The sequence below is a fragment of the Triplophysa dalaica genome, chromosome 20 (genome assembly GCF_015846415.1).
Source record: "Triplophysa dalaica isolate WHDGS20190420 chromosome 20, ASM1584641v1, whole genome shotgun sequence".
NCBI classification, from domain to species: domain Eukaryota; kingdom Metazoa; phylum Chordata; class Actinopteri; order Cypriniformes; family Nemacheilidae; genus Triplophysa; species Triplophysa dalaica.
Window position 1 is genome coordinate 9,782,310 of NC_079561.1, and position 26,203 is coordinate 9,808,512.

The 26,203-nt window shown below is 36.5% G+C and overlaps 2 protein-coding genes across 2 annotated transcripts; both read left to right on the forward strand.

The window, feature by feature from the left end:
- The first annotated feature begins 861 nt into the window (after window positions 1-861).
- Window positions 862-10,842, forward strand: srms (src-related kinase lacking C-terminal regulatory tyrosine and N-terminal myristylation sites). The gene is made up of 8 exons (XM_056732227.1): window positions 862-1,807; window positions 3,213-3,334; window positions 3,692-3,858; window positions 5,725-5,872; window positions 7,010-7,168; window positions 8,413-8,594; window positions 9,252-9,408; window positions 9,909-10,842. The coding sequence occupies exons 1-8, from the start codon at window positions 1,461-1,463 to the stop codon at window positions 10,106-10,108; spliced, it is 1,482 nt and encodes a 493-aa protein (XP_056588205.1). The 5' UTR covers window positions 862-1,460; the 3' UTR covers window positions 10,109-10,842.
- Window positions 10,843-11,227: 385 nt separating this feature from the next.
- On the forward strand, window positions 11,228-19,106 carry ptk6b (PTK6 protein tyrosine kinase 6b). The gene is made up of 8 exons (XM_056732222.1): window positions 11,228-11,723; window positions 12,570-12,691; window positions 12,870-13,030; window positions 13,374-13,542; window positions 15,982-16,140; window positions 16,595-16,776; window positions 17,778-17,931; window positions 18,051-19,106. Exons 1-8 carry the CDS (start codon window positions 11,314-11,316, stop codon window positions 18,239-18,241), a joined length of 1,548 nt encoding a protein of 515 aa, XP_056588200.1. The 5' UTR covers window positions 11,228-11,313; the 3' UTR covers window positions 18,242-19,106.
- The last annotated feature ends 7,097 nt before the right edge of the window (window positions 19,107-26,203 follow it).

Sequence of the window (26,203 nt, forward strand, 5' to 3'; positions counted from 1 at the left end):
CATCTATCTTTATGAGGACCAGTTTGAGTTTAAGACCAGCAGAGTGAGGACAAAGAGAGTAAAGTGAGGACATTTTGGCCGGTTCTCACTTTCTGAGACCCCTTTAAACGGCTGTTCGGGGGTCAAGACCTGGTTTTAGGGTTTAGGTTATAATTAGGTTTAGGTTAGGTTTAGGGTGGAGGTTAGGGTCAGGTACTCCGTTCTGATGGTTAGGGTAAGGGGCTAAAGATTGTGTTGCGTAAATGTATGTCCTCATAAAGATTGCTGTGCAAACGTGTGTGTGTGTCAGAGAGAGAGCTGATCAGGTTTTGCTGTCCAACTAAAATCTTAATTTTTCCTTACATATCCCTATGACAGAAAGAGCTTCAATAAAGCAAAACATTTTTTTAAATGTTTCAAAGTGGTTTAGGGTGTTGTAATAAAAGAGTGATTTAAAACACTACCAGATAGTAATGATAACCGGTTTAATGTTTAATCAATGTTGAGAGTTACACTGATTCAATATTCAAACAATCTTTGCTACATGAATTGCGAAGTGCACATCTATATAAAAATACCTAAATGATGGTTCCTATAGTAATACACAGGTTATTTGAGTGATTGTTGATGCAAATAGGTTAGTTGTATATTTGCATTAGTAATCCAATAAAAACTAAAAAAAGAATGTGCTACTACAAAAACCATAATTCAACCATGAACCACAAATTTTACATTTTCCCAGGTACAGTGACCAGTTTTAACGATCCACCAAAAGCACGATTACTACACATTTGCTATAATAAAAACATGCTGATTTTCCATAAATGATCATTTTCGTTTTTCCAGTGCGCAAAACATCTTTTCTTAGGCGCGTGTACGCATATGAGGGTCCACAAATAATCCAGTCGTGTTTTAATCGCTTACACGTTTTAACGATTTTATTCCGATCTAGTAATAAATGGTGACGGTTTGCAGCTATTGTATAACGTAAGCCTAGTGAACAGATGACCGCACTACAGGACGCAAGGGTCGATCGCAGCCGACACTGCGAAGCGTTTTGCTCAGATAGAGGCACAAATTCTGCGGCACGCTTTCCTCCTGAGCACATCACACTACACGCAGCGATCAGCTCGTTATGATCACACAGAGAAACGACGCGGAGGAATGAAAAATCGTTTCTTCAAGGTATAAAATCTCATTGAACTCTTCTCCAGCATGTCTTTTCCGCATACCGGCAGCGCAATTTGTTTGTGTGCGCTCCATCCCGAAACGGAACCGGTTTCACCTGATCCACCGCTATGGTCGTGGACGCTGTGTTAGCTGAACAAAGGGGATCCCGGTGTATATCGCGACGCACGTACGGTGAGGGACCCGCACGCGTTTTTATTTACAACTTGAACCTTTTTCGCTTCGCATAGCCTTGCCGTGTCTCCTGGCTGCCCTGGCGCCCGTCACCGGACTCCTGGGAAGAGAGGGACGGGATGGAGAACTGTTGTCGCAGCTGTATGCCATGTCTGAAGAGGTTATGGGACTGGATATGGCCCGAATTTATTTACCCGAACGTCGCGGACACGGCCGAGATCCGCACCGTCTCAGGTGATATCCGGGTCCCGGCGCCTAAGAAGAAACAATCGCAGCTTTACGCGGCTCTGTTCGACTTTGTAGCCCGTAGCGAGGAAGAGCTTACCGTGAAGGAAGGGGACAAACTGTCGGTCATAGAAAAGAGGGGAGATTACGTATTTGCCAAGAAGCTGACCGGGTCCCTTCAGTCCGGTTTGGTCCCCGCTAATTATGTGGCCCTGGTACAGGACGAATTCGCAAACTACAAGTAAGTCCAGAGCTTTTTATATGGTTATATGAGTGCGAAACGTTTCACAGTTAAATATTTATAATCAAGCGATACGTGTTTGTAGTGCACACATTTAAACTAGAGTTGAATGAAGCTTCCTGTATTTACGCGCGCGCGCGCACATACACAGGTAACATTGTACACGCAGGTAACGTGTTTTTAAACAAGTAGCGCATGCACACACAATGGACTTTACTATTGTTAATGAGGACAATGAGACCGTTCAGTGCTGTCATATAGCCCACTTGTGTTTTGTTGCTGTAACGGGGTCAGTCCATTAGAAACATCCCAATGAGCACAGCCAAGTAACGGCTTGTTTTGTCTTGTGCACGGTCGGCAGGCCTCTCGCGCACCTGTCACCTGGCGGAGTTTCGCTGAAACTGACGCATCATGGGATTGTGCTAAACAAGCATGTGCGCCCTGCCGCACCCAGTTAACATGGCAACATTTTGCATGACACGACATTGTTTACTGTGACAAACCGAACGCGGTTAATGTGGGAAAAAATGAGACGTAGCTTTACCAATTTTATACATGCAAAGGGTTTGAAATTTCATAGACATAGAAAAAAAGGGGACCAGGTCAAAATATGCACCCTATTAACTGTCAAAATATAAAATATAAGAGCCTTTATTTTTGAAAATATTTACAATAATACACGGTTATATTACAATATAGGCCCTGTCGAATAATACAGAATAAGACTTTAATGCTTTTCATGTATTAAAAATATAAGCACTTTAATTTCATTTCATTAGTATAATGCATTATATTTTCCAGTGTATTCCCCTATGTTTATGTTTTTCACAAAAGTATAATAAAAACATATATAAACATATACATAAATAAATAAACTAAACAAAAATCATAATTTTATAATCTTGCATAAATATATATATATATAAATATATATATATATATATATATATATATATATACGGGTGGTCAAATATGTCAAGTTATACATAATATAGCCTACTGTTAAGATAGCATTGACATTATTTTCATGACAATAAATGCACACTGCCCACATTAATGCATATATTTAACTTTTTGTCATTTCCATTTTCAATGGTGATTCTTATTTTCACTACTGTTCACGCAGTAATAAAATTCCCCAATAGAAAGACAGAAAAATAATCTCATTAACATGTATAAATACTTATAATGATTGTTGTTATTGTTGTTTACTACATTACAGAATATGATTTTCTGTTATTCGATTGTGAGATAACGGGACAATTCACAACTGATATTCAATTCCTATCACAATGCAAATATATAGTCGAACGACTTTTCACACTCTTTGAGAAGCATATGATGTCCTATCGAGCAATTTGTTCATTGACTGAGATGTTCATTCGTTCTCTTTGTCTGTTTACAGATGGTACTATGGGAATATAAACAGGCAAAAAGCTGAGAAGCTGCTTCTGGCTCCTCAAAATAAAACTGGTTCCTTTCTTGTGCGGATCAGTGAGAGCCACAGTGATGAATATACCATCTCCGGTTTGTTTTCTCTTTTCTTCTCCCTCCGTTTCACGCACTCTGAAATTTAAATGCCTGGAGCTCTCAGCATGTTCTTATACATCATCTCCATCTTTATCCTTTCTTTGCACATCTCCAGTTTTCTGTCTGATCTGACAGCACAGAGCCTCTCTTATTCAACTTCTCTATTTTCCTTTCATTCTTACTCTTCCTAAATGTCTCTCCCAGAGTTTGTAACATCATATAGCTCCTCCATGTTCAGCTGACTAAGCGATTTGGAGGATAGCAGTAGCGAGTGTTTGTGGTCTAGCCTGAGCTAGTAAACCATTTTCAGCGTTTGTATTTATAGAGAAAAACATGCTTTTCTTTTCTTTACAGCCAGAAGCGAAAACAGTGTCTTCCATTTCCGTATCCATCGCTCAGCGGTTGGTGCATACTTTGTATCCGACAAGATTTCTTTCTCCACTCTGGATGATCTTATCAAGTATTACCAGAATAATTCCAGAAGTCTAGGATGTCCCTTAGAGCAGCCATGTGTACAGCAAGTATGACTCTTTTATTTATACACACACAGCAAAAAACAGTTTGATTCATTGACATTACTTACAAGCCTAATTTTAGAAATCCGTTTTTGTCCTCATGAGAGAAACGTAAGTAAATAGGCATTACATAATGGGTATCAGTTCTGCTTAAGAGATCCTATAAGTGATATGGAGCAGTCTGTTTCTAATGTAGTGGCCAAGGGCAGTGTCTCTATTGTTCCCGCATCATGTACTTTGGTTTCTTAATCTTTTACTTATTTTAAAAGAAGAGTTCCATTATAAATAAAAATGTTAACATCATTTATTTACTCTCGTGCTGTTCAAAACTGGTATATGATTCTTGTGTGGAACGCTCTACCTTATTTTGCCAAGTGTTTGATGTCCTCAGGGCAACATATTTTGCTGACATAAGGACAACATTCAACATCAGTCAAACCTAAAGTGTAAAAATATTTCTGAAATCTGATTGGTTGATTTAAATGTTGTCCCAGGGTCAACTTGAGGTTGCCCTAAGGATATAAACCACTTGGCAAAATCAGGAGAGCTGTGTGGAACACAAAAAAGGTATTTTGAGAAATGTCTCCGTGATTTTGTGGTTTCCACGCAATGCAAGTCAATGGGGGTCAACATTCTTCAAAAATATCTTCTTTTGTGTTCTGCCAAAGAAATAAAGTCTTTATCTAAAGACAGATGTGGAATGAAATTAGATAATTATCATTTTTGGGGGAACTAGTCGGTGAACTAAGCTATGAAAACACATTTAAATGTGGTTATTGTGACATTTTCTTATAAAACAAAACATATGTACATCCTCTTTCTCATCCTTTAAGGAATTGATTTTGTAATTTTTATCCAAAATCTAACCCTAAAGTCAAAGGTAAATAAGGTCTTACCGTCCAAAAATCCAGCACTAAATCTAACACAATCTGATTAAAATGGTTCATACAAATGTTTTCCTCAGCCAAAAGTTATACATGCCAAAATCCAAGTCTATCATTTTATTTTGTTTCAGTATTTAAAATAGTCTAATTCACTGGTTTTAAACTACACATAGGTCACATTTGTGTGAAAAAAAGTTGTTGCATTGTGATGTAGCATTTACAAAAATGTAATTATCATTGTGTCATAATTTGTGACACTCATGATTTTTATTTAATCCTCTGGTAGTGTTCGGCCGCTTTTGATTTAACCTTTATATGCTTCTCTTGATCTTTTATTTTACTTTATCCGATTATACAAAACGTAGACTCTGCCTAGTGTCTGTTTTGTTTGATAAAATTAACATGAATGTGAATATATAAGACTAAATGACCCTAAAGTCCCATGTGTTGTCCCTTACAAGAAACAACAAAACATATGTTACATATGTTACATTGATTTCACAGAAGAAAAAAAAAGTTGCATTTTAGGTGTTCAGTCACTTTTGCATATGTATATGATATATATGATACCTTGAAGCACCAGAGGGTTAAACAATAAATTAACATTTAATCCAAACTATTAAAACATTCTCTACATTTCCTTCTTAACACTTTAACATACCTTCATACTAGATACTAACTACATTGTTTGGTTTTATATGAAACCACAGTAAAGTGGAACAGCTTATTTTTAGCTACAAATAAACCATATTGCACTCTAATGCCTTGATTTCAGTTTTCTTAGAAATACTTTTCAACCCAATCTTATCTTTCTCTCATGTTTATGCAGCCAACACAATCTACTCACCAACTACACATTCACTTTGTGTAGTGTAACGTATCCAGTGTTGTAGTCAATACTGTGCCCTGTGTTTAGAATAACATGTGATATCAAGGAGGAAAGATTCTTGGAACAGATCTCTTGTGACCTTTGTGTGTCCACGTGCAGAGGGAGCTGTTCGACATGGAACCGTGGGAGCGGCCGAGGGAGGAGTTTCAGCTTATCAAGAAACTCGGGGAAGGACACTTTGGAGAGGTTTGGGAGGCTACCTGGACCACCAAGAAGCAGAAAGTGGCTATCAAGATGCTCAAACAAGGTGTGATGCTGCTTCACTTTCAGCTTCTTATGCATTTACACTGGACAAGGTACAATGCATTACACAACCGCGGAAAAATATAAGATTCCATTGCCATTTGTAGTTTAAAAAGCATTTCTAGATGTATTGTGGGCAGGCCAGTGTCTGTTGAATTTGAATAATATTAAACCTCAGGAGTGACAAAAAGTCATCCAACAGCAATGTGAAAGACTGACAGAATGACAAGAAAAATCTAGTTTTTTTTAATACATGTATAAATATTACTGTTGTATTACTTAAAAGCAAATCTGAACTCGTTTTTTTTGGTGTATTTGAGGTCTGAAAAAAACAGAGCATCTTTACTGTTATTTTAACCTGTTTCTCCCGTTTTCTTTTACTTCAAATAAGAGCAACAAGAAACAATATTTTTATTTCAAATTTGGTAAAAATATTGTTATTAGTTAACAGAATGAAACAAAATTGACGATTTTACTTAAACGGAAAGTAAATCCAGAAAAACTGAATGGTCTTTGAAATGGTATCTTCATTTTTTTCTGCGCCCATATGTTTGAAAGCACTATGCTACATTATGCTCAAACATGAGAGCAGGAAAGAAAGAGGTGGTGAAATCTTGCATAAATGCAGTGAAATCTTAGCATATGGGTTTTGTAATTTTGCTGTGTGAGCAAAAATTTTGCTGCACCAACAGTTGAAATTTTATGCGACTACACCAGAAAGTTTGTTATGCCTCGGCAGACTGTACAAAGCCTCTCTTTTAGGATTTAGAAATGTAAGGTAACCTTTGGACATAAAAAGTGAATGCTTTAATATCTGAGCATATTAAGTTTTCCGTCTTGCCCACAAAATCTTTTTTCAATAATTATTTTATAAATGTATTAATATTTGATCTGATTTTAGTGCTAAAGGAATTGGAGAATTACACACATAACAAAGTATTTTTCGATTTGTTTTTAACACTACTAAAAATAAAGTTGCTGAAAAGGGACTTTCACAGCACTGACGTAAAATAATTGTTTTTACTTCCCCAAAAACGAGAAATAAAAAAAATGTCGTTACCACAGACACTTTGGTGACAACCATAGACAAAATCAATCCTATGCTATGGCTAAGCTATTGCTCTCTCATTGTGCCCTGTAGAGGACACAAAGTTGGATGAATTTGTCAAGGAGGTTCATGCACTGAAGAACCTGCACCATCCTAAACTGATTCAGCTCCTGGCTCTGTGCACACGAGGAGAACCCGTCTATATCATCACTGAGCTCATGATTAAAGGAAGCCTGAAATCATACCTGTCTGGTAAGTGCTTTCACATACTCTCTTCCCTATTTCAATAATGGCTTGTACAGACACCTGCATGTTTATATAAAAGTATTCCTTTGTAGTGTCAAATAAAAGCACTGTATATACCATTTTACTTAAATGCACTTTTTTTACGGTCACGTCTGACGACCATGTTTTATTATTTGACTTACTTCTTGCGTTGTTATCAAGTAAATGAAATCATTTAACAGAGCGTTTCTATCAATGACAATGAAGTCACTTCCAACAGACGGTGGTCTACTTTAAAAATGTATTTATTATCTTGTTTACTATTTTGATCAATTATTAAATCAATAACAATAGTGTCTATATTTAGGCGTATTGTAATAGTTAACTGTAACATATGGGAAGGGCCACAGGAAGACCGCAGAACTCACAACAGAACAAGCCACAGAATTTAAATGAATTTTAACCATTTGCAAAGGCCTTAACAGGCCCAACCTCCTGCGTGTTTCTTTATTAAATATTATGTTTCATTTTCTGATGCCTTGTGCTACCAGAAAGAGTCAATTGTACACATTTAAACATGTTTTAACAGAAAAACTAAAAATTCAACATTTGAAATTCAGTTGCACAGTTTTATTTTAACATCTTACTGATTTGATATTTAATTAATATTGATCATAATGTTATACTGGGGTCTAAGACTAAATTTTAACAGTATTTTATGTGTATTTATTTACTTAATTAAATGCAAACCTTATTAGATTACACGTTGGGTACATTACATCAATAAATTAACATAGATTTTAGAACAAAAGTTGTGGTCCCTTTTGTTTCAAAGCTTTAAAAGGGTCTTTGTTCCGATGAACACAGAGAAAGATATTTTGAAAAATGTTAGCGATAATTTAGTTCTGGATTATTGTTGACTACAGTTGTAGACAGAAATATGGTATATTTGTTGTTCCATTGAACACAAACTTCGATATTTTGAACTTTGACAACCATTTACTTTTTCCTACTATAGTAGTCAACGATGTTCCAGAACTGAAAATTGCTAACATTCTTCAAAATATCTTCCTGTGTGTTCAGCACAACAAAATAATTTATACAGGTGTGAAATGACATGAGGGTAAGTAAATGACGACAGAATTTTCATTTTTGGGTGAACTGTCCCTTTAAAGACTGCATGCACTCAGGCTGACATGAACTGCATGATCTGACAATGTTCCATTTTTCTGCTAAAACGTTTGCTGGATGTCTCTTGTGTCTTCATGTAGCACCTGAGGGTCAGGTGTTGACCTCTGCTCACCTGATCTACATGGCTGGTCAGATAGCAGAAGGAATGGCCTATCTGGAGGACCGACACATCGTCCACAGAGACCTCGCTGCTCGAAACATCCTGGTTGGAGATGACCTGGTGTGTAAAGTGGCAGACTTTGGTCTAGCGCGCATCATAAAGGTAAAAACAACCAGCAAAGTATCCTCTGAAGATCTGTATGTGGGAAGTGATGCAGTGTCAACAGCACGTTGACCTTTATTTTACAACCATTCTACTTTTCGCTTCTGCTCTAGCTTGTGTAGTACCTCTGCTTATAATTCAAATTGCTCGTGACGTTCCTCATTTGGATAAAAACCTTCAATATTAATAAATGTAACTTTTAAGCATACAGTAAATAGAGCTAAGATTATAACATAGTAAAGGGATAGTTAACCCAAAAATTACAATTCTGTCTCCATGTACTCCCCCTCAAGTTGTTACAAACCTGTATAAATGTCTTTGTTTCGCTGAACACAAAGGAAGATATTTAGAAGAATGTTAGTGAGCAAACAGATGCCACCCCCATTTACTGCCATAGTAGGGAAAATAAATACTATTGGAGTCAACAGGGGATGAGATCTGGGACATTCTTTCACATATCTTCCTTTGTGTTTAGCAGAATAAAGAAATGAATACAGTTTGGGACAGTCGGAGGGCGAGCTAATATGACAAAATTTCCATTTTCTTATAAAAGTGTATGCCCACTATAAAACAAACATTGGATAAAAAACAACATTATGTCACAGCAATAATTTAACAGAAATGTATTACATTCTAAAGTATTTTGTTGGTGTGCAGGACAGTGTGTATACAGCGAGCAGAAACACTAAGATTCCCGTGCGGTGGACGGCTCCAGAAGCTGCACTTTATCAGCGCTTCTCAGTGAAATCTGACGTCTGGTCCTTCGGAGTGGTGCTCTATGAGATGATGTCACGTGGAAAAATGCCGTATGATGGTATGAGTCGCTCTATAAGCTACAGATATTTTCACCTTTTTACACTTTCATTTTGGGTTATGTTCTTTTTAAAGCCTAATTTTAACCCCTCAGCAGGATTATCTCTGCATTCTATTATGAAGGTGTACAAAAGGGTTTGTTCTTACAGTAACTCGATTATCATGTTTCACAGTGTTCCTGGAGTTAATGTTTAATCCTCATTATCGTGTTTTATGATTGAATAAAAAACCTATTTATGCAAATAGCCATGCAAAATACAGTGAAGTCCATGTAGGCTGTTTACATTCACTTTAAACATACAAAACACAGACTGTATTTGGCACTACAATGTGGGTCGACCTTGCAAAAGTTCCACATCTTGGTTACATAATCCTATCGAAAAAAGCAGGGCTGAACCTCTTGCAAAGTATACAACACTGTTCAGGGTTAACGCCCTATTATTATTCTTTTAAACATGTAAATGCTTTACTATGCACGTTTGTTTTTCCATATATTTGCAGGCAAGAATAATAAAGAGGTTTTGGAGATTCTGTCCTCAGGCTACAGGCTGCCATCTCCAAGCCGCTGCCCCCCAAACATCTTCCGCATCATGATGGAATGCTGGCATGCGGAGCCTTCCAAACGGCCTTCGTTTCACGCACTTCATAGTCAGCTAGACAACATCTACTCCAGGATCTACTTCAAAACCATTGAAGTGTAGAACGCAATGAGAAGAGAGAGACGCATGTGATTGTGGAATGCTGAGACAAGAAAGAGAATGAAGAAAAGACTTGCATGGACAAAAGTGCACGAAGGACAAATGCACAAAGGTGTACTCCAGTGTCAATGAAAGAATGTTTATGACTGCTTAAATTATATGATTGAAGGGAGGTGCAAGAAATGTTTGTGAAGTACTTGGACAAGCCAAGAAAGAGGAAAATAGTATCTGAGAACAAACTAAGTGCATCTCCTTAACCTGACGGGGCCAGATTATCTATAGCTCTTGGTTGTCAAAAGTTGAAGTACTTCATTACGCACTAGTTATACGGTAATATAACCACACAGCACTTCCTTTTTGTTTATGTGCTAGAGTTGATCTGGCCCGTTCAGTTTCTGTAGGAACAGGAGATGATTTGGTCCGTTTTCAGGTGAGAGTTTATGTTTACAAATGATTCACCTGCCAAAATATGGACAGATGTTAGGAATGCGATGGAAACTATGGCCATTTTAAGTTATAATTGTTGATTTAATGTTGATTAAAGGCAGACTGCACAAAATGTTTTTATTACCAAGTGTATGATCTTCAGACGCTTTTAAGATCAAACACAGGAGCCATATGACAAAAACTACCTGAGAAGGTTTGTCATAATTGAATTGTCTTCCAGTGCATTTTACTAAAGCACCGTTTCTCTTCGTGTATTCTGTGGATAACTCTTGTAAATAAAATATTTTTTCAATAAACGTGTTTGGGCAGTTCATTATTTGTTTGGTAAAATTAATCTGAGCTGGATATTTGCTAACATGGAAGATCATAAACTATTTTATTCCCTGCTAAAAGAAAAAAACAATAGAAATATTTACAAAAATTCGGATTTAATAGTTATAATGGGAATTGTATTAGTTTTAATGGAAACTCTAATGCTCTCTGTGGGTCTCCACTTGGGTGGGATGTAATCCGAACTGAAATAAGCCCAAAATGCACTTCATGAAGAAATTGCGTAATGGTTTTAATGGTAAACAGCGGACTTGGTCTTGTATTGTTTGTATACAAGACTGGACTTTGTGTCATTGTGCAAAGGCGTGGTAAAATACGGAAGATTGCATACTTACATCAGTTCCCTAAAGCTACGCTTCGCGTTCTTCACATCCCCATCCAGCAGAGCAGGTGTCTCTCCAGAGCGCGCCCAGCGCGGGCACTGTAATCACATGGGGGAATGTTTGAGGGCGACTTTCCCATGTCTTCAGACATTATGGGACAGAATATACGGATCCTCGAGTGACGGTGAAAACAGCATGAAGGATGACTGTGGTTCGACGGGAGATGTTTCCAGCACCACGGCCAACAGTGGCACGGAGTCTGTCGGTCGTTACACGCGTCCGGGGACCTCTATCCCGACAAGTCGAAAGACCGACAATGCTGTATATACAGCTCTGTGGGACTTTGAGGCTCGGGAAAAAGAGGAGTTGTCGTTTAAGGCTGGTGATATATTCCAAATCATCAGCTGTTCCGGTGGCTGGTGGAACGCGAGGAAAACGGACATGAATGGTTGTATCCTCGCCACGGGGTTTGTTCCACATAATTACCTGGCGCGGGTGGAATCCGTAGAATCTCAACCGTGAGTGGGCTTCCGTTTACGTTCACACTTTATTCTATAGACTTCTTATACAGGCATTGTTTAATAAGAGTTCTTAAGTCATTGGCTGCATTTCCAAAATACTAAATTATCCGTTTAAAATATAGTTTACTCAAACATTACATTCAGTCATTAAGAGAATGCTTTAATCCAACAGATGAATTACCATTATAATAAAAACAGTTTTAGATTCAAACATTTCTGTTATAGTTGCTTATAAAAGTTGACTGTATGTCACGGCATCAACTATGACGCCACGGTTAAGAACTGTTTAAGAAATTCAGTCAACAGTTTTGTTTATTTATTAAGATTTTTTTTGTAATGAAACACACAAATATATAGAGAGATGAGTTGAGACTCTTAAGGCAAAACTGTGATGTGATGAATAGTTATGATATGTGTGGAATTACATTGGTAATTAATATTACTGTTATTGTCAATAGCTGTGTATTCTGACACCCCTAGATATGAATTTTACATCATTTACAATTATAATTGTAGTAAGAACCTTCATCAATATTATACTCATCATTTTTCTTATCTTTTATTCTTATTTTTATAATGCTTTCTTTCCTTGTGTCACTATTGTCTTGTCTTAAAATGCATTTTCAGTAAAGTTGTTTGGAACAATGCGAAATGATAAAAAGCGCTATGGAATGAAATCTAAACGAAACTGTCCCTGGCCACAAAGCGGGTAAAGTTTCAGGATAATGCAAAGTATTTACATGACCTCTTCTTTTGAGTCCGTGTGATTTTCTCAGTAACCATTTTCTGATTCATTGTAGTAGTTGTAATAGAGATAACGTCTTTTTCTTGATGGTTTTCTAGATGGTTCTTTGGAAAGATGAGCCGTGTTGAGGCCTCAAATCACCTCATGTCACCTGGAAATCATGATGGATCCTTCCTGGTGCGAATCAGTGAGACCGACAACATAGGCCACGTGATCTCAGGTCTGTATTGTTTTTACAGTCAGTGATTTGCTTATCTGGTGTTTTCATTCAGAGTCCAGCTATAAAATTGTATTAATTGACTTCTGATATCTAAAAGTTTGGTGTTTATGGTTGAAGAACCACTGTCCTGACTGTCCTGTATAACTGACATTCTCTCCTTTTGAACCTTTTCTCAAAGTAAAGGCACACAAAAAAACGAAACACTTCAAGATCTATGAGTCGAATAGTCAAGTCTATGTGAATCCGACTCTTAAATTCTCCTGCGTATTAGAGGTGGTGGAATACTATCAATCTCACCCTCTGGCCTCTCTGGACAGACTGAAATGTCCCTGCATTAGGGTAAGACAAAGATAAATTTATATTTTCTCATTTGTATCTCTCCTGCTTTCAGTCATTTCTCTCTCAGTTTTCTTTCAGTTCTGTTATTTGAGGAAGTGTTTAAAATAGTTGCGTCAGTTTTATAAGAATGTCAGTTTCGTGTAAAAACTGCCATTTATTTGATGCTGTAAATATTTGCATTTGTTTCTAAAAGTACTTCTCAATCCACCAGCAAACAAACAAAAATGTGCCTGGTGTTATTTTTTTATGGTTTAAAGAATATAATTTTATGTGGTTATAATGTGTGTAATGTCAAAGGGCTTACATCACTTCTTGTCACTTCTGATTCGCTTCCTGTATGTAGAAAAGGCCTCAACCACAGGATCTGTCGCACTCAACAGTGGACGAATGGGAGTTGCCAAAAGAAGACTTTAGTCTTGAAGATCAGCTCGGCAGCGGCTACTTTGCTGATGTTTACAGGGGCAGATGGAAGAATCGCATTAACGTGGCCATCAAAATCCTCAAGAACCATGGTGAGCTTATGTTTGAGGTGTATAATAGATCTGATGCCACGGGGATCAAAAATCAAAATGTTGCACATCGTGTGACACAAATGTGTAATGTGTCAATGATGGAATCCACCTGTCAGATACCAACATACATAATGACAGAATGTGGCGTTTAACAAATAACCTGAAGAACAAGTACATCGACGTTGTCCTTCCGAAGCCTCAGATGTCCAAATTGACTCTTTTTCTGGAAATAAATAATACTGTGCTGTCAAAGTTGATAAGCACATTTGAATACTTTTTATTGGTTAGATAAATGCCAAACCTTGTGACAAACATAAAAGGCTGAGTAGACGATCCTGTCCAGAAATGTTTTTTGTCATGCTACTTGGAAGTCTCTTAACATCATGGTAGCAATAAGTAAAGGGAAACATTGGAATTTTTATAAAATATATCTTCTGTGAAAGGAATAGGGTCAAAAAACATTGGACCAGTTACTGCCCTCGGTCCGAGGGGAATGATACGTCATGTGTACATTTTCAGTCAGCGTATTTTCCATCCCACTGCGCACCCTGTTCATGCAGACATCATACGTCATCAACGCGCTCATGTGGGACAGTGGCGGAGATGTTCGTTATTGTAGTAATGTAATTCACTTTGTTCTGTAATATTTTCTCACCGGCGAGTGTGACATGACTTCACTGGAACCGATACAACAGCTTCTGATCTGTGCGATCGCTCATGTGTTTTGGAGGAGGCTTGGCTTTGGATGGTGATTCGGGAGAGGGAGGGATCGTATGATTGCACTGCTAGCAGGCAAACATTAGCATTTTCCAAATAATATACTTTGCCTTTAAAGGTCCCTCATAATAATGATGAATTACTATGGTAGTAGATGTCATCCAAGATCTGATTGGTAATAAGCATTCTTCCAAATATATGTCTCTGTGTTCATAAGAACAAAGACAATTATGAAGATTTTACATTTACATTTATGCATTTGGCAGACGCTTTTATCCAAAGCGACTTACATTGCTTTATCCTATACATTTTACAAAGGTATTTGCAATCCCCTGGGATCGAACCCACAACCTTACCACTGAGCTACAGGAAAGATTTTGGAGCATGTGAGCTGAACTACCGCATTTTATTTATAACGGTGTGCTTAAGTTTATTCAAAAAAAATTGTGCAATGTAGGATTTCAACCCTGTTATGGGAGGGATGATGTCAGTGTTGCTACCACTATGCTAAACAAATAGAGCCACAGCAACACCATTGTAACAGATGGAAGATTTTTTTTACCTCTTTTATTTTAAAAATAAGGGATCAGATATTTCGTAAAATTAAATTTAGGATGACAGTCAGTGATTTAAACTGCCGCTCATTGTTTTCCAAACGTAAAACTCATCTGCTGTTATCCTGGTGTATGTTTCTCACAACACAGCTTAAAAATTGGTATTCTTCAAATACGTCTCCAGTTCCCTCATAAAAAAGTTATTAATGTAAACAAAACTAAGATTTAAAAACCTGTGAAGAGATCTCGAGTTTAAAAATCTAATGTCAGGAAATGGTACAATATATATATATGTATGTATAGGAAGTAGACATTCAAGAAATGTAACATCCTACTGTGTTATGTAACCCATTTCAAAAGCCAGACAATACTCCAGACAGAAACCTATATATAGACAATTGTGCTTTTGTCAGTTTTAGTCTTCAAGAATTTACCCCAATTACATCATTGAACAACAATGACATGAGTACACATCTTTTAATAACAGAGAGTATTAAATCGAAAGCATTCTAACATTGAAGGCATCACCTGCACCGCCTCAGGACATGACTCGTGAGTACTTTAGAAATAATACAATCAACAAGTCTGGGTTGTACACGACACACACTACTGCATTGCACGTGTGAGCTGAAGCAGAACAAATGTGGGTCACACAGACTGGCAATGACCCTAAAAACATTACATTATAGTAAATCTACAACCAAATGGCTAAAACACCCTTAAAGCTTCATGAACTTTAGCGGTTGAGATTGCGAATTGTAACCAATGGCTCACTCCATCCTCCCCTCCCTTTCGAGGCTTAGAGAGGACTAAGACGTTGTCATGTTTTCGCTTCTTTGCCGAATGAGATAACTCATTTGCAAAATTCTTCTGTAGAGCAGTTATGGTGCTGTAGAAACAACATAGTAATTTCCATGTAAGGGGACCCACAGTGTTTGTAGATAGTAATAGCTCATTCTTAGGTAATAAAAACATAACGCTTCATTACACCTCTGAAGACAAAGTTATATATTGCATATATTGCATTTCTGGCAATAGATCTCCTTAAACGTACACATTCCACTTTTAACTTTAGACTTTGAGTATGTTACTTTGTATTAGCTATAATATTTAAAATGATAATTATACACAACATGAAGAAGGCTTTTCCTGTCTCTTTTCACCACAGATTGTCTAAAGCAGAAAGAATTTCAGATGGAGGTGCAGATTATGAAGCGGTTGCGTCACAGACACCTCATCTCTCTCTTTGCCATCTGCACATCCTCCACCCCTTACTACATCATCACAGAGCTCATGGAAAAGGGCAACCTCTTAAACTTCCTCAGAGGTAAGTCACTGCCCCCAAGATCCTATCTTTACCATTAAATTGTGTGTTAGTGAACATTTAGGTATATGTATGTGGGTGAATGGATTAAACTCTCCCTGTCTTTAAAGGGACAGGTCATCCTAAAATGATTCTGCCATCATTGACTCAACCTCAAGTTGTTCCAAACCTGTGTAGTTGTTCTGGTGGACACTAAGAAAGAAAGGAAGATATTTGGAGAAAAAAAGTTGTAACCAAACAGATCTGGGCACCATAGACTTCCATAGTAGGATGAAAAAGAACTTTGGTAGTCATTGGTGCCCCAGAACTGTTCCCACATTCTCCAAAGTATCTTCTTTTGGGTTCTGTTATAAATAACAGTTTTGGAACAAGTAAACGATGACAGAATTTTCGAGTGCACTATCCCTTAAAGTTCATCAGTGCTCTTTCTGTATATCTCTCTCATCACAACTTTCAGGTTCAGAAGGCGAGACATTAGATCTGGCTTCTCTTATCGACATGGCTGCTCAGGTAGTAGAAGGGATGGCATATTTAGAGGCCAATAACAGTATTCACAGAGACCTCGCTGCAAGAAATGTTCTAGTTGGAGATGGATATATCTGCAAAGTTGCCGATTTTGGCCTAGCCCGCATCATTAAGGTGCGTGATATGATACACTGTACAGTCATTTCATAACACATTTTATTTTAAGTGCAATAATTTATAATTATATATCAACTTATACTGTGTTCTGTGGTGTAAATTGCTTTGAATGAATACATCTACTACACACATAAATGTAAATGATTAGAGGAATATGTGGTTTCTTTTCAGTTCTGCTTTCCCAGCATTGTTCTTAGTCCCATGGTTTTACCAAACATATTAAAGTGACAGTTCATTCTTAGTAAGTGCAGAGAGGAAATGACACTCATGTCTGTATTTTTTTAAGAGGAAGCTAGAATCATTTATGCATAAACATCTGAATTTATTCAGCTATCTGTGGATCTTGGCATTCATTTAACATCTATCTGTCCGTGGGTTTTATCCTACCAGCATCCATCTGACAAACCTGAAGTTGATTTGCTCAGAAAAAGCTGAACACCCACAAGATTAAAATAACACCCAGAAAGATAAAAATAAATCTGCTTTACCCCTACGCAACACGCTTGAAACTGCTACTACTTATTTCTATATTTGGATGAAATGCTTTTGTCTTTGTTCTCTTTTTTTTGAAAGCTAAAAAAAGAATCCACCTGACTAAAATCCATCATGTATATCCCTCATTATATGGACGAGTCATAATTACGGATAAATGATGTCTTTTATTTCATATGCAGAATAAACAGTGACTGTTTTTAGTATTATCTTTAGAGTCTCACACATACCTTTACTCACCTCTACTCCTCCTGTTTCTGCTCTCATATTTTCCATTTCTGTGAGCTTATTCGTGCTTACCTTTAAACAAGTGAATGTATTTTAACTTGTGATATGATTATGATCTATATGCATGGCTGCATAAACTGTATCTTCTCCAAACTTCTCCAAGTCTTTTTAAGCATCTGTTATAGAGGATCATGACTTCAGGGGTTAAAGAGTCTGTAATGAATTGACCTTCTTTGAGTATGAACCATTTATAAATTTACATCTTTATTTGTGTCCAGGAGCCTTTTTATGTATCTGATGAGAAGAAAATCCCATACAAGTGGACGGCACCTGAGGCTATCAGTCACGGCCGTTTCTCAAATAAATCTGACATCTGGTCATTCGGGATTCTTCTGTTTGAGATTCTCACCTACGGCGGGATACCTTATCCAGGTCAATTAAATTATGCGTGTTATACATTTTTTTTAAATGATTCAAGGCCTTGACTAAATATTGCTCGATATTTTGTTTTATTCCTATTTTTATTAAATCAATTTCTTCTCATTATGTAGGTTTAGCAACAAATGAGGTGTTTGTTTATATCACGCAACACAACTACAGATTGCCAGCTCCACCCAAATGTCCGCAGTTCATATATGACATCATGCTGTCCTGCTGGATGTTGAAGCCAGAAGACCGGCCTGATTTTAAAGATCTGAGAAACAATCTAGAAAACATCAATCGCTACAGTGATTTGGACTGATTCAGTTGGAAGTTTTCTGTCTCTGTGTAGGATCCCCTCCAGTGATACGAAAGAAAAACAAGACTGACCAAGACATGATTTTTAAAGACAATTGTAAACTATCGGATCATCTTTGGTACATTACCGGATATGTAGTTTAGTCTTTTTCATCACACCAGAACATGCACACTTAAAGCCCTTTTGCTGCTCTCATAGAATCATTTGTTTATGTTTGGTGCATTTGCTTAATATTTAAAGTTGTATATGTGAAATCAATGATTAATTTTCTTCAGAAGCGAAACACATGACCCAATCTTAGTGTAAAAAATTGAAATAAATACATTGCTTACTTTGATACATGTTTAAAAAGGGCAATGTCTATGGACATGCCAATGAACCCAAAATGTTGTGAAAGAGGATACAAAACACTGCTGTCTGTCAAAACACTGCTGTCTGCCTTTGTATACTATAATGTGTTGTACTTTCTGTATTGTTAGTGGGTTTTAAACTTGTTAAACACAAAGCAGCTCGCCAAATTTACCAAAAATAATAGATTACCTGGCCAGTAAACTCGAAGAAAACACATGCCAGATTGTTCATTTTACAAAAAGGGACCTCAGGAGCCAGTTTGACCAGATCATCTTTCTTGTTTTTTTGTGATATCTTCAAATGCAGAGGTCTAGTGGTGAACAATTTTTATTTGATATGGCAAATATTAAACTTTGTATTAATGCAACTGTTAATGTATTGATGCATATATCAATCCATATAGCCTAGAAACATTTGATCGCGCAATATACAATATATCCAGCAGATGGCACTGTATGCTATTATTTCAGTGACGATCTGTACTGCGTGGAATAAAAGCGAACAAGGAGGGTTCTTACGTTGGCCTGCCACTAAAGATCAATTATTATGAACATATAAATGTTCAGTCGCTGTTTAATTTCTTGTGTCTTAATAATAACTTTGCGTCGGTCACTCAGATTGTGTTGACTTTACGTTTACTTTTCCAGTGAAATTGGAAAATACTGGAAATACTTTTCCAGTGAAACTGCTGGTTCTCAGTTTGTGTGTGATTTATGTTTGGGCACGCGGAGGGGGCGCGGGTGAGCCCGGGTCACGGGACTGCTGCTCATGCGGTCACAGCGTGATCATCTGCGGAGACTCATCGATTGCCATCGATCTGCTCCTCCTGCCCACCGGTGTTTTCTGAGTTCTAGAGTTGGCTAGTTTTATTTAGTTAAAATTAGGGATAAAGGTTAAGGTTCTTAATTTGAAACTACCTAGCTCTGGGTAAAACCCTATAAACAAGATATTTTGTTTTTTTATGACATTATGACTTCTTCCGCAGAACACAAAAGAATATATTTTGAAGAATGTTGATATAACCGAACAACACTGGTCACCCTTGACTTGCATGAACAAAAAATTAATAATAATAATAATTTCACAAAAATGTACAGGATTTGACAATAGGGTGAATAAATGATGACTGGATTTTATTAATGGTGACCTATTTAAGGCACTGGGTCTTAAACATCTTTGTACAACTTTATTATTAAACAGTATTATTTGTGGTCCTTACTGGAACCTTTACTTTTAGGATGAAAATGATGGTCTGTTCTGTCTATAGGCCTACTGTTGAGACATTGAGCTTCAAAGTTTTTACATTGCATTTCACTTTGTAAATAGAATAATTTTGTTTTCTAAAAAAACTACAAAAATACAAACAGCTTTACGAAAAACATCACATTATGCAAAATATTGTCACAGAATAAGAGAAAGTGAACAACTTAATTTTGACAGATATGTCACATAGAACCTTTTACTTCCAAGGAAAAAATTATAATGAAAAAAAATCTTTACTATATTAACTAGGTTTAACTAGTTGTTGTTTTTTTTGTAGTAAAACCTAGTAGACATAGTTTAACCATATTTGTAATGCAACTTGTAATCAATCTGCAAAAAACCTGTTGTTCATAAACTTTTACTATGAAAAATATGCTTTTCACAAGTTTCAGCTTTTTTGCAGTTTTGTGATTCTGAATAAAATTATCTTCAGTGTGCTTTGAATTCTGCAGTGACCTTATTAAGATTACAGGTTATCACTCTTTTATAGTTTCTGATTTGCATTACAGGTCAGCTATTGCACCTGGCTTCTCAACGTGTCACCGTGCCCTCACACAGCCCAACCATATTTCTGAGATTCAGGGAATGGAGATTACAAACAGCAGGTAAATAGCAGGTACATGCTGAATGCATAGCAGTAAGTTTCATATTTTGCTCTTTTGCAAATTGTCAAACGAGGTCAAACCACAAATAGACATTCACCCACTAACCTCTATGGGCACCCAACCAACGTTTTTACAGTACTACAGATGGAATGTGGGTTGATGTGGCAACCAGGGTTTCAATTTTAGTAACTGTTTGGCTTTTGAGAAATATGTGTACACACAATACACAACAGCCAGAACAAAAACTTATCTTAAAATGTACTCTACAAATGATGAACATACTGTATACAAATGTAGGCCTATGTATGATTTACTCTTATATTGGTTTAATTTGAATAAATATATGTATATATAATATATATATCACGGAAAATGTGTAATCTGATCATGAATATTTTCTTGCATCTAAAGTGAAGTAGATATTTTAAAACTGATCTTAATCTCTTCACCAAAGTCTTCGAATGCATCACAACGTTCGGATCACGTATCCATAATATCGCCTCTCTAGGGAACTGTGCAGAAAACACCTATTACTTCACTGTGTTCCTCTTTCTTCCCTATTACGTTCTCCATCCTCCATTCACCTTTATACAGAATGACCTTTAAATGCAGGTCAAGAGGAAATTTCACTCAACTGGCTCCACCTGTTCAACACTGTCTGCCAGTCTGTCTTCTTTTCTTACTCCTGAGGGGTTCCTGTTTTCTTATAGAATGCATGCAAATATGGGTCATTTTTATTCTTTTTTTTGTATGGATTTACAAACTTATAAGACAAAGCAGTATTTTCTGGGCAGTATAAATTCTAGAAAGTCTTGAAGCTGTAAAAGGCAACAAGAACACCAAATACTCACTATAATTGATTAAAAAAAAGAGTAGTCAAACGGATGAAAAATAATAATCAAATTGTAAATACTGTATTTTAAAGTTTTACAGATAGTTGTGTTCTTGTATAAAAGTCTGAAGATAAAATCGTCAGATTTTTTTTATAAGAGATGGAGAAATACTTCATTTCTTGTGTCTCTCTCTCCAAAGAAAGCAGATGGGTGGGACCTTCAGGTCCTTAGCGAATAATTTGTCAGTCCAAGAGCCTGGAGACCGGGAGGGGTGTGATATAAAGCTACAGTTTACTTATGTGTGGACATGGAAGTGGATTGATACGGGTTAGTTTTAGTATATTTTCACGAACATATATACTGCTGTTGGACTTTCAGGATTGTCACACATGACAGACAACTTACGAAGAGGCAAGGTCATAGCTAAAGTTAGCATCAAACCAAACTAATGCATTGTCCTTTTAAATTAGATGGTTTATGACCTTGATATGTCTGTTGGCATGCTACTAACCAAGTGGGGTTATGAGAATATTACATTTTCCAAAGATTTCTGTAACAGTTGTTTTAATTGTGGTGTGTTGTTTCCTTGATTTGTGTCTATGTTAAGAAATGGACACAAGTGACATGTTGCTGTGTTTTGTGTTACTATGGATGGATGATGGTCAATATTTACATGTTCATATCTGCAGGCCGAATACCCTTGAAAGAGATAGTTCACCCAAAAATGTAAAGTCTGTTATCATTTACTTACCCTCAGGTTGTTCCTGGACGTGTTTACATTTCGTTGTTCTGCTAAAGACAAAGGAAGATATTTGTAAGAATGTCAGTTCACTCTAAAAACATGGTGCTATATGGCACTAAGAGTGGTTCTTTGCTCGTAAACATAGGGAACCACTTTTAATGTTATACAGTAGCATCTTGGTGCTTCAGTGGTTCTTTGGGGTAACCAAAGTGCTATAAAGCACCGTTTTCATATAAAGAACCTGATAAGCCCCTGTATGGTTCTTCAGCGGTTCTATGTATTACATTGTCAACCCAAAGAACCGCTGAAGAATCACTGAAGCACCAAAATGTACAGAACCACTTTTAGTGCTGTACAGCACTATTTTTTTTAGAGAATAACTAAACAGATCTTATGACTACCATACCAGTATTTATTTTCCCAACTAGTGGACTTTACTGTACAAATGTGTACAACTTAAGGGAATTTTACAATTAAGTCTTTACAAATATGGCCGTTGCCAAACCTGTACATACACACAGTATTGAATATTAAATTCAAAATAAGATCAATCGAGGTCAAGTATTCCTTTTTTCTCCCACTGTTTTATACTTTTTAATCACCAGTCAACTGAAGTGCTTCTCAATGTTGTCAGTTATATCATTGTGGATTAGTGAAGATCTCTATCTGCAGTGGAGTTTTGTGTTCAAAACCAATTTCATTTTGATTTCGCAAAGGATTAGTGATCAAGACTACGGCCTGAAATCTTGTGCTTAGTGAAGACTTAAAAATCTAAAAGCTAAAAATCCTTGTTATACATCAGTGCTGAGAGAACTATGCATGAGTGGCACAAGCTGGCTCAGATAATGTGTATTCTCTCTGATGTTAGTGTGGGGGTTTCTATTTATTTTCTGTTAAAGTGAAATGTTCATCATGCACATATACTGGATTTGACAGCACATTACATCATCGTGACTTGTAGGCCCACACAAAGTTTGCATGTGCAAAACATCACAAAATGTTCTCCTGATTTCTTCAGAACTGGAAAACCTGCTATTCATAAACTGCCCCCCTTTTGCTTATTATGAAATATTATGATTAATTAGATCATGTTTTGGCAACTAGTAAGTGTGGGTGAATTTATTTGTATTTTATTTAAATTTAAATTGAATGTGAATGTGAAAACCCAGCCAAAGTATTTTTTGTGATTAATTGTATTCTACATTGTAAGGAATGTTTGGTTGATAAAAAATAAGCAACGTGGTTGCTTTAAAATGTTACGTTTATTAAACTTAAAAATATTTGTCAACTCAATGAGTTAAGTCAATTTAACAAGAAATAAGTTTTATATTATATTTTAAGGTTGAATTAATTTAAAATATTAAGTCAACCGTTTTTAGGTTGAACCAACAAAAAACAAAAAGCAAGTATACCTGTCCAAAAGAAAGTGAACAGCCTATGGTATCATCTTTCAGACCCTTTGCCTGCCGGAGCTGTCTCAATCGTGTAAAAGCTGAACCAATGTTTCTTCTTTCATTATCCAGACATTTCTTTCATCACTGCTTTTAAAAAAACTGACTTTCGTTTTGTAGATTTACTTGTTGTCGTTTCCGCAGGAAAGTTTGGTTGTTGCTGATTGTCCGCCATTCTCCCTGTATAGACACAGCGGACTTCAGCGCGCTAATGAAGCATGATGGTCATGAAGGGTGCGCAGTGGTACGCAAAATACGTTGGCTGAAAATGTACACATGACCAGTCACAAGCGTTCGGCCAGAACGTTTCGATTGGGCGGAGAAAAAATTGTGGACAGGATCACCTATTCTGCCTTTAAACCTAAGCAATGCCGTGGAAAAGAGACTTTAAAAAAATGAGATTTTAGCCTGCTTGTCACATTTTATTTACCCATGTCTCCACCTTACTGACTCAGAGATGTTTAAAAAGTTTTAAATCACAAAAAGTTAGCAGATTTTGGCCTGGTTTCAATCCATCATATGCATTAAAACAAAGTGGGTCGAAAGTCCTTTTTGTGACCTTTGATTCAAACATCTACAGTCAACAAGTTTGCTTTATGTGAAGTCAACACATTTAGTCTTTTTAAAAGTGTGTTTTCTTGTTTTCATAATTTCTCTGTTTTCCTTCCTGGAACTACAAGCTGTTTACTTCCCTAATATCGTGATACTTATATAGCCCCCCAAAACCCACTTACATATATTCAACACTGTTTTTTCCTCTATTTTCCCAAGTTCCCAAGGAACATCCAATTTCCCCACTCTTTGGTTTGCTCACATACACAGATAAAAGCTGACCATGACCACAGTAAATGCCCCCTGCTCTCTGGTTGCCCGGAACGAGTTTTACCGGAGTAAGTGCATTTCTATTTTTAGCTCTCCGTGTTAGTGAGGAGACACGTGTTATACCGACTGTTCTTTCTCAAAGCTGTGTGTTTACAAGAGTAAACTTCAACCTGTACATACTGTTCCTATTTTAGCCTTATCAACCCAAGCAAACAATGATGCGAATCACCCTCAATTTTGTGAATTACCAGAAATAGACCAATTGCTCAAATACTCAAACAGTACCTAGTAGAACAAATGTCAAAGTGAATGCAATGTTATGTTTAACAGCAATGGAAAGTCTGAGCACTTTGCTCATACAGAGGGGATTTTCAGATCCTCTCTTTATTTACCTAAATTCATTTCTGAGAGAATTTACACCTCGATAAGTTTAACCATCACATAACTTCAGATTCTGTCAATGACATGATGTGCTCATTTTATTGCTTGGATCGATTTACTCAAACAACCAAATACAATATTCCAGGTTGTGTTATTGTTTTAAGATTGTAAATATAGTCTCAATAAATGACGAGGAGTCATTGGCAATATTTTAGATTTTTTTTATTATTTATTTAATAAGTAATTAAGTAATTTAATTTAATTAATATCATTATAACATAATTAAAACAATTTATCATCATTCATTCACTAATTCATTCATTATAAAAAAGTATATTCAAATAATATGTGAAGCTGTTTTGTTTTAATATATTCGTATTTTTAAAGTACATTTTTAAATCATGAAATAAGACATTAAATCATTTTTAGAAAATATTATAAATTCCCACAAGTGAATAAATACATAAAAAACACTGTTTGTGTGGTACATGAACATTTTTAGGATATCTCTTTACTTTCATATTTCCTTATCATTTGACCTATTTGACTTTATGTCTTGATGTCCTTTTGTTTGCAGACATCAATCCAACAGACCCCAAAAAAGCAGTAAACAGCTTCTCCAATACCCTCGTAGAACCAAAGCAGAGACAAGTGACTGTCTGGGTGACCATATCTAAACATCAAGGTACACCGAACAAGTTCAGTAAGCAGATGTTTTGTCAACTGGATAACTTACAGTTTTCCAAGCTGGCTGAACTGAATGTTCAGAGTTAACTACTGTGCCTCATTGCGTTAACATAAGTTATCACTTTTAACATTTTATAAAACGTTTGTAGACAGCCCAAACACAGATCATTTTCATTTCTATTATGTCGTTACAAATTTTCATCAAAACAATTTGAGTGAAAGGTTTAAAATAATTCTAATTTAAGAATAGTACATTGCTGAATTGCTTTAATAAATGACATGCACTCACTATGGCATGGTGGCATTGTGCCAGACCTGATGAGCATGTTGTCCCAGCGTGATTTGAGCATTTTCCAAAGAGCATTCTGTGTGCTGCAATAGCAAAAACTAAATTTAACCATACAGCTTGTTCAAGGTCAATGTCAGCCATCTACACACTTAACATTTGACATAGAAATGTGTGTATTTCATAAAGATGCATTATACATTTTTTATTTTTGTCTGAAAACAGATTACTCAGGACACATGACCAATGCTTGGACAGTAGGCCTGATTTTAAGAAGCCCGACCTCCAGCAGAACCTCAGGGAGATGTCTAAGCCCTGCTAACCGTGTCGTCAAGTAGACACCTGCACAGCAACGCTGGAAAAGATTATAATAAATGGATAGTTCACCCAAAATAAAAAAATGTTTTACATAACACACCATCATATCACTGCAAAACACAAAAGAATATATTTTGAAGAATTTTGGTGACCAAACATTATTGGCCCTTACTGAGACATTTCTCCAGAAATCTTATTTTTATAAGATCTTATTCCACAGACGAAA